This window comes from Mytilus californianus, unplaced genomic scaffold (genome assembly GCF_021869535.1).
Source record: "Mytilus californianus isolate M0D057914Y unplaced genomic scaffold, xbMytCali1.0.p SCAF_7, whole genome shotgun sequence".
In the NCBI taxonomy this organism is placed as follows: Eukaryota; Metazoa; Mollusca; class Bivalvia; order Mytilida; family Mytilidae; genus Mytilus; species Mytilus californianus.
Genome location: NW_026262723.1, coordinates 105,783,478 through 105,793,767, shown reverse-complemented (window position 1 = coordinate 105,793,767; position 10,290 = coordinate 105,783,478). Strand labels below are relative to the sequence as shown.

At 31.9% G+C, this 10,290-nt stretch overlaps 1 protein-coding gene across 2 annotated transcripts; it reads right to left on the bottom strand.

The window, feature by feature from the left end:
- Positions 1–536: 536 nt before the first annotated feature.
- On the bottom strand, positions 537–9,604 carry LOC127709352 (sphingomyelin synthase-related protein 1-like). 2 transcript variants are annotated; one of them, XM_052214833.1, is made up of 5 exons: positions 9,507–9,604; positions 7,341–8,004; positions 6,433–6,550; positions 4,993–5,143; positions 537–4,620 (listed from the first exon to the last, which is right to left on the bottom strand). In XM_052214833.1, exons 2-5 carry the CDS (start codon positions 8,000–8,002, stop codon positions 4,262–4,264), a joined length of 1,290 nt encoding a protein of 429 aa, XP_052070793.1. In that variant the 5' UTR covers positions 8,003–8,004; positions 9,507–9,604; the 3' UTR covers positions 537–4,261. The 2 variants fall into 2 exon arrangements, with proteins under 2 accessions (XP_052070793.1, XP_052070792.1); XM_052214832.1 differs by lacking the exon at positions 9,507–9,604 and adding an exon at positions 9,263–9,500.
- Between the last annotated feature and the right edge of the window lie 686 nt (positions 9,605–10,290).

Genomic DNA, 10,290 nt, shown 5'->3' with positions numbered 1-10,290 from the left:
AAGCAAATAGTTGAAAAATCTTTATTTATTTGGCTCTTGAGTAATGAAGATAAAAAAATTTTTATATAATGTTTGTACTTTGCAAAACAAATTGAATGAGCAAAGAAGTATTATTTTAAATGAGTCACTTAGTTAATGTATACTATATATTAAAACTGTATTGAATATGCAATATTTTGTTATATATATATAAAGTCTAAGGAATCTGACTAACCAGAAAACTTGATGAATACTGGATCATCGAGACATGACATATACTAGTAATATAATGGTGTGATGTCCTGGGTGTCCCCTCTATTTTGTCAATGGCCATGATCGTAAAACTTTGAAACTGTTTCTTTTTATTACACACCTATACCCACTTTTAACCAAAGTGACTTATTGGTAAATCTTGTCTTGCAGATCATTTTAGCTATTTAAAGTGAGGCAAACATATTACAAACGCAGCTGCAACTATTGCTCAAAGGTAATAGTACCATTGTTTCACTGTAGTGATAATTTTGGTTGGAAAGGACATATAAACCAGTAAGTCAGTATCAAGCAATATCTTTATTAACTTTGATTGGCTGTCTTTAATACAAACATATCATGATAAAATAATATATTAAGTACTTTGAAAAAACACTCAAATTTCTACACCTGCCTTTTAACAAAATTCTATGGCACATTATTGTAAAACTGTTTTAAAGGAAAAGAGTTCAAAAACAAAACCTAGTAATTTAATTCCTAGAGTAAAACTATATAACCACTAATAATAAAATAGAAGATATTATTTACATTAACATCTGCAGTGTACATTTCAGAGTATACATTCATATTCTCTTCCCGGTCATTTGCATAATTATCTCCCTTGTTCCCCAGGATTGCATGTTGTGATTGATTGTTGGTTGCTTTACGTCCAGTGGCAAATATTTCATGCATATTCAGGACGATAAGTTGTGTGTCAGACTCCTACTATAAACATTAAATATACACACTACACACAGATTCACTGGAAGTTTATAACCTGATGTCATGTAACAATCAACTTATGACAAAAAACCATTAATTAGTCACATTTTTACATAAATCATACAAGTTTTCTATGGCAACAGAAAATAGTAAGAACATTATTATTCCTTATTTTTGTAAAATCCTAACAGATATAGACAGTCTATTAAACAATCTATCTTGTTTGCTTTTCAAATATTGCTTTGCATAATCACATACTTAGAAATTAATAAATAATAATGAACAAAAATAACATATTAGCACATCATAATTGTCATCAATTACATGTAGCAAAACAATAGAGTAAAAAAATATAGTAATATAGATATAAAAAGTTAAGCATCTAGAAATGCATAGGTGAAAATTATATTTATATACATTGCATACGAATATAGCCAAGTGTTTTGTTCACTTTGTCACACCCTTAACAACAGTCAATGTAGGGGAAAAAATAATTATCATAATATAAAGTCAAGAACAACACCAATTACAATATCATAAATCATAACCGGTATAAAATATTGAAAGAACCTTTGGTGAGAACACTCAAATACCAAAAATAAATGTATGGAAAAACACCAAAACTTGTTTACAAGATAAAAGACAATACTTGCATTCTACCCTATTTTCTATTTTTAGCCTTGGCAGCCATGTTGGTTGACAGGCTGGATCACAGGACACATTTTAAAACTGTATACCCTGAGGATGAATGTGGTCAAGTTTGGTTTTATTTGGCCTGTTGTTTCAGTGTAGAAGAATTTTGTAAAAGTTAACAGATGACGCCAAAGATACCAAGTGATAGCGATAGTGAACACTGGCCTGTGGACCAATTGATCTAAAAATACAGGTGTTATTACAGCAAGAAAACATATCATTGAATATTTTTACAAATTACCCTTGGGAAGTAATGGTCCCTCAATTTAGATTTATTTTGTAATGGAGCTCACCTTAGGTTTTGATGAGTAAAAACCTTCATTCCAATTTGAAGAGGATCTGGTATAAAATGAATGAACTATCCTGGAATCAAGAATTTATATGGGATACTTTTACATGCCTTCCTCCTGTAAAAATGGTCCTGAATTATAGATATTTCTGACTTTCGAACTCATCCAAGGTTACAAACAGTTGAAACCATTCAAATTTGGAAGGATCCTAAAAATAAATGAAGGTGCTAGCAAGGGGACAAGAAATTGATGACAATCTGAACAAAAACTTTATACCCTCCTCAACTTCCTTATATGGGGCATAATTAACCTTAATTGTAATGTATTGTGTGTTCTTACTTCATGGACCACATCTCAGGTCGAAGTTTAGGTTTAATGTACATATATCCTTTAGTTTGTGATCACATCAACTTGATTATTGTTCACTAGAATATTTATTTGAAGATGCAGATATTGCAAGTAACTCTTGGCAATACCAAATCCCTGAGACATATATTGTTAAAATAAATTTTTATGACCTAGAGTCACAACTTCAGCAAAAATCGTTCAACTAGAATGAAACTTATGCTTGATCTTTATAAAAAAATCTAATCAAGTGATTCAGGTATTCCTATGGTAGGAAATCTAATTAGTTGATTCAGGCATTACAGAAAAAGTATGAAAAACTGAGATCTTCAATCTATTTTCTATTTCAATAGGCCACAACTTCATTAAAAATAAATCAAATGAAACTCACCAGTTGTATTTTGTAATGGAAAGGTAACACTGAAATATCAGTAATATAACATCATTGGTTTTTAATTTACCAAATATAACTCAATCAGGCATAAAATGTGAGTCATGGCTTACTATACAAAAGGATTATAACAGTAAAATGTCAACGGTTTATAATCATGGTTTTATGAGAAAAGGCAATGGAAACATTATCAGAAGGGACACAATAAAGGAACAAATGGACAAGGGCTAATCTGTTATACAATGTACTCAGTCATATTCATTGTACTAGTACTACAAACATCATTTCCAATATATATATATATATGCATCTGAAATTTTTCTACATATCTTGGTAAATTTAATTGTAAATCTCTTTCAGCTAAATTATATTTTTTCAGTATTTTTATACTCTAGGGAAATAGGCAAGATATTACCTCTTAAGACATAATTAATATCACATAAAAAAAATCATCACAGATCTCGCAAGTGTCAGTGTTTAGGGAACAACCATTTAACTTGTTTTTTTTCTAAAAAAATATTCTGATCCCCAATTTGATGAAAAAAAATATTCTGGTCAAGCAGATGACAAAAAAAATATTCTGAATCCAGATTTTCCCCATACCTTATAGTGTTAAATATTGAAAAAAATAATTTGATTGATAGCGTTGAAAAACTAAATAAAATTGATCGCTCTTCTGACGCAGACAAAAAACCATAACCCCTCCTTGAAGTTAAATGGTTGCTCCCTTAGATGAGTAAATTTACAAAGCGTTTGTCAATTATTTACTCATTCATGAATAATGTATAATTCTACAGACATTTATCTTATTCATCACTAGAAACAGTCATCTATTAAGCTATTTCGTTCTAAACAGTCTACACTAAGACTACTGTGGACTCATTTTCAAGATGTGGGATACCACGAAGTATAAATATTCTTTAGGTTTTGTAAGAAAACTTCTGCAAAACCACGAAAACACAACTGTTCCTCAATCCACGAAAATTGATACTAACGAAAATAAATGAACCAACAGTATTCCATTATAATTTTCTCTAATTAAAGATACGCTTTAGAAAGAGTTCAGTCTTCAGACCCATGGGGTGACTTACATTGTAAGTCTTAAAACTGACTATAAAACAGATGTCATATTGAAAGAACTATGTAAATAATATACCCTTTGATCAACAGGCATAGGCAAAGGATAATCCAGCAATTGATCTAAACATAAAGTCTAAACTACTCACATTGGCATGAAGTTTGTAGTTAGAGTCATGAAATATCACCCATATATATCAAAATTTACTGAGAAACAAAAATGACCAAATTGTTACAGAAAGTACAGTACTGTTTAGTTAAATTCTGACTACTGAGAAGTACCCAGAAAAATTCAAGTTCAGCTTTTTTTTTTATCATTCAAAATTAACTACCAAATAAATGAAATCAGATAAGAATATACAATACACTAGCTCTATAGATTAGTGGAGAAACATAATATGTTCATGTCAAAATTACAAATATTTTTGGTCAATATAACTGTACATAGAACAAGCTAAATATATAAATGAAATTGACAAACATTTCACTTACATTAAACTTAATTCCTTCTTTTTCACAGCTTCTTTTTGTTCTTAGAACTAGCTGCAATGTCAGATTTCAATCCAATAAAAAAGTGTTTAACTCGTGTCCAGCTAGGCAGCGGCCATTCAAATTCATTAGGTACAATACCATCACATTTAGACTCGAAGAATGAGAATAAAGGAAACCAGATTCGTGTTCTCTTCTTATCACGTAACATAAGTGAACGATTATTGGCAAGAGTGTGGTAATATAGAAACATACGGGACGTGATGTAGAAAGCAACGAACACATCTATGGAGTAATGCTCATGGGCTGCTAGAATGAAGAATAATGCAAACATATTGGCTACCCATGCTGAAGTATGGAGATAGTACATCTTTCTTGGAGTGTCTGAAAAACACAAAACTCTTATAATAAAGGATCTATTGTCATTCCTTGATATATGAATGTATAGATAAACTGCAAACAACAACTTTTTGTAAATGTCTAAAATAAGTATTCTCAATATTTCAAATGATTTATAACCGACACAGAAAATTCAGTAGCATTTTAAATTTGTACAGTAAAAGCCAAAGGATACATAAATAAGACAGCCTTGTGGCAAAATTAATATAAACTAGAAGAGTCAAGAGGACTTGTATGCCTCTGTCTGCAAAATGACTAAAATACTCAATAATTCTGTGAAAAGAGAGTTCATCCATAACAAAACACAAACTCAATCTGTAAATACACCAATTAACCAAAAATATAATGATAACTTACATTCAGTTATGAGAAAATTAAGCATAGTTACAAAAACTGTATGTCCACTGAACATGTAATCTCCACAAGTCCTAACACCAGACAGTGTCATACCTAGTCCTGTCCAGATCTCAAAGGTTCTACGAAGTTTGGTCCATATATCTCCATACAGCTAAAATGAAACAGAATATAAATTATTACACTCAATCTCCATACAGCTAAAATGAAAAAGAACAGAAATCATTACACTCATAACCAGTATATTATCTCCATACAGCTAAAATGAAATAGAATAGAAATCATTTCACTAATAACCAGTATGATATCTTTATACAGCTAAAATGAAATAGAACAGAAATCATTACACTCATAACCAGTATATTATCTCCATACAGCTAAAATGAATAGAAATCATTTCACTCATAACCAGTATGATATCTTCATTCAGCTAACACAAATCACTAAATTTCTTGATCATGTATGTAGCCACACCACAAGTAAAGTCTCAAAATTTGAAGGTCGCCCCTGGCTCAGTGGTCTCGTGGTAGTGTGTTCACCTCGAGTGAAGGGGTCGTGGTATCGAACCTAGGCCAAGTCAAACTAAAGACTTTAAAATTGGTATTTGCTGCATCTCAGATTTGTACGTGGCATTAAGGAGTAAGAGCAAAGACTGGTTGGCTCGGAGTCAGAATAATGTGTCTGGGTAAGGCGACATGTCTTCCTGCAGACTGTTACCTTGTGAACTCGTCCTGAATATGCATATTAATTTGCTGCTGGACGTTAAGCAGCCATCCATCATCATTAAAATTATAATGATGATTGTTTTGCATTTTTCTCGGATATTTTTTTTAATCAACATTCCCCATGCATACAAACAGTAGGTAATCTTCAGTGTTATGAAGCTGTAACTTTATACCAGAAGAAGAATCAAAAACAAGAATGAATATAAAACATGTAGGTCAGGAAGTGCTTACCCTTCCGGAGCACCTGAGTTCATCCAAGGTACATGTATTCGATGAGGTTCTAGTAGCTCAGTCTATTTTTCTATGTAATGTTTTGTTATTCATAGGATGATATATATATTCATTGCCTTCACATTTTCACATTTATTCATAGGTTGACCTGTTTATATCTCTATTGCCATAACATATATTGCCTTCACGTTTTCACATTTATTCATAGGTTGACCTGTTTATATCTCTATTGCCACATTTATTCATAGGTTGACTTGTTTATATCTCCATTGTCATAACATATATTGTCTTCACATTTTCACATTTATTACTAGGTTGACCTGTTTATATCTCTATTGCCATAACATACATGTATACTGCCTTCACATTTTCATATTTATTCCTAGGTTGACCTGTTTATATCTCTATTGCCATAACATATATTGCCTTCACGTTATCATATTTATTTCTAGGTTGACCTGTTTATATCTCTATTGCCATAACATACCTTGCCTTCACATTTCAGATGAGCACCAGGTACAGACAATGATGTAATTAACATACAAATACAACGTAGTAAAAAAATGGTTCCTATCATGGAAAACATTCTTCTCATCAATATAAATCTGTAAAACAACAATCTTCTTATTACATAAACTTTAAAAAAACAAACAAATGTACTGATTCATTGATAGTATTTATTAATTTTGAGTGGGAAAAGGTAAGTTTTTGAACTTACTTTGAGTTATCTTCAGGTAAATTCTTTGATACATTATTATTGAGTTATAATTCACTTGTACATGTAGCTGTTTTACTGAGGTTATTTTTAATGGCCATTATTTTTGTACCTTTTTCTTATTCTATTGACGGAGATAAAAGGCCGAGGTTGCACATTCACACAACTTGTCTAACCCCAGTACATGCTTATGAACCTGTCCCAGGTCAAGAAATTTTTCACAGTTCGTTGGTCTCTTCTTGTTTTTCCATTGAAAATTAAGTGTGTATTTTAAATAATTGGTTATCTTTGATGAATTTATCACAATGTGTCTACACTGTAGACAATTTTGAAGACTGTCACACGGATAGGGGAATTTCTCATTGTTGAAGGCTGTACAAAATGTATGAAAAGCTCTAGATATCTAAACCCTAGTACCCTCTACGAGGACACCTCAGACCATCTGTAAAAAGATAACTTAGTCCGTTCTCAATTCAACTTCATAATATTTGATTTGGTTTAGGAACTGTCATGACTGTTTTAATTTGAGCGCTACTGGTGAGTCTTTTTCTTTAATTGATGCAATTTTGTTTGTGTTTGAATACCATTTGTTTAGGAAAGTCCAATAGATTACATAAACTTATATTTATGGAAGAAATATAGTTTTGACTTGACCAAAATCTATCATAATTTTTACAAACCTGTGATTATGAAATATTAATAAAACAATCCATGTTGTTCCTAGTCCTATTGCAATAATTTCACATGCTTTAAATGCCCATGGGATATATGGTACATTATCTAAGAATATATCTGGTAATGGAGGGTATTTATCTGTATCTGGTACCCTGTCATGGACTATAACCATGACAAAGGAAGTCAGTAAGAAAACTGTAAATACATATATGAAACTTAATGCAGTCTTCCATAGCTCTGGGTCCAAATTTTTGGAAAAATGTCCCTGTCTCAACTGTTGTGAAATTTCATTTAAATCAGCATTATCATTTTCTTCCATCGACTCATTGCTATCCAAACGTTCATAACTTTGTGGAGATGATGACTGTTGGTATGACCTTGAGAGAGGTGTTGATGTTTTCTGGAATGTTCTAGAGCCATTTGGTTGAGGGCTTAGATTAACATTACTCTGTGATTGTACTTTTCTAATGATAAGCATTAACCGTTTAATATCTCCTAACACCGTCAACTGTAATGGTGGCTGTTTCAAGTCATTTTCTGTGAGTACTAGTAATGCTTCGCCATTGATCTTGTGCTCGTCACAGAGTAACTTCTTGTATTTTTCAAAACCATTTTCTTTCAACCAGTGACCAACTTGTTTACAATTCCATGTAACAGGATCAACCATCACTACAACAAATAAGTATAAGGTAAAACAACCTTCTTAGAAGTGGATAATTGGAGAAGTTTAATAGATGTTAATGGTTGAATCTTGTATAAATAAACTATACAGGTATATATAACTAATCATATTCTGACTTTAGGTACACATACATGTATGTCGCCTTAACTTGTTTCAACTAAAAACAAATAGTACATAAATTTTAAACAAAATCGGCATACTGAAGCTGCATAATCAAATACATGTAGTATATAAAAGGCTAATGCATCTCCACAATCTAATTATAATATAATCATGATAATGTTCATGGCGTAAGAATATTTATTGAGAAGTATTAAGCACAGGCACTTGTCTCTGAAAAAAATTACCTATATACTTTAATATAATACAAGGTACCTAATTCGTATATATGAGAAATGTCATCAGGTCGCGATCTAAAATTATATTTCAATTCTGCGGTTGTCTCTCCCACTGAAACTTGTTATGTCGTAAATCTACATTGAATTATCTACAAAATGGTGTATAACACCCCTATTTCTATTCTCGGAATCATTTGTAACAGGCCTTTGAAATAGGACAACTGTAAATTATTTCGTCTTCTCACAGCCAAATGGAAGTGTTAATCTTACAGTGAATGATTAATTATAAAAAGTATTTCCCCAAAACATAGAACTTAGAGACAAGTGCCTGTGGTATTAAGTATGCAGAATCATTTCGGTTAGCATGATTTACATCTGAATGGTTATCTTATAATTCTAATAATTATTCAACCCAACATTCATGTATTCTTTTTTTTAGTCTTGCCTGCGACAAAAGTCGCAAAATGCGAGACATAGGGATAACCATCCGGCAGCAGCGGCATAAACTATTTGTATAAAGCTTTAATTTCAGAAGCTAAATGACCTGGATACTTCATACCTTGTATGCAGATGCCTTATAGTAGGAAGTTTCCATCTATGGATCATTGATCAAGGTTGAAGAGTTAAAGAATAACAAAACTTTTTCGCGGCTGCACGTGAAATAAAAATGGCAAAACATGTTGCACGAAAATAACCCTTTACCACCCTCTTAATAAAACATACAAATATCATTTACTTTTATTAGCTGAATCAATAAAAAGGAGCAAAGGTATAAATAGTTTCCTCCATTTAGCTTTATCCTACAAGAACATTTAGCTTTATCCTACAAGAAATACAAGTGTGTTTACTGTTAATTGTGTGTGTGGTGGTGGTGAAAAAAAGGGGGGGGGGGGTATTTGGTATTTACCGGTCGTTGGTTGCGGTATTTCCCTGCAAGCCTCGTCTGTAATCACTATTTGGATTATCAGATATTTATCTGATTTGAATGTATTTAAACGTTAATTGTATACTATCTGGTAAATTCTAAGGCTAAGCTGATCAGTGCTTATGTCATGATAACTTCCTTATGCGCTCTACATAATGCACGTGGTTTTCATGAGTCTCATCATGCGATAAGGGATAGTCAATATTATTTTTATACAAATGTTAACCTTTCTGTTATATAATATTTCTATGCTGATTTATGCTACACTCGACAGCAAATTTGGCAACCATGCACGGACCTCGGACCCAATTTCGGAGTTACCTTCTCTTTCTATAAATAAAAATTAAATCCCTTAAAACCCGTGCTCTGACCAAAATTGAGTTTGATTATGGAAATTTATCAAACAAAAGTTACTTATGTATTATTTCACATCATTAAAACGGAAATTTATGAATCAACATCATATCAATTTAATGTTTTAAGATAAATTTGTGGATTAGTATTTGATGATTTTAAGACATATTTAAGAGTGCCAAGTTTTCTGCCGTTTTTTATGTACTTTCCATATACGTTCATTTTCCCGGCCATTTCTTATGTGCTTTCTATACAATTGTTCACCTATTTTGAAAGATTTCATTCTGTAATGTTTAAGAAAATAAAAGAGATGAATGCATTATTATTTTCGATATTAAGTTATGGTTCAACGACCCTCCCCTTTAACGTATGCGTGTCAAAGTTGTATGCAAACTTTTACAAACATTCATGACATAGCGCATTTTACTGTGCCTTGACCATAAGTTAAAAAATTATGTTACAGCCGATTGCATTGAGTGTGTAGGTAAAGCTAATATATCTTTGGTTAGCTTGCTTGCTAGCTGAACCGTGAAGTCATTATTAGGTAAGGTATAATACCCTCCTTTCGAAGTAGCCTAGTCCTACAGACAGATAGATTGGTTATCTGTCGCACTAGTCTACTCTTAAAGGAGGATAGTTTACCTTACCTAATAATG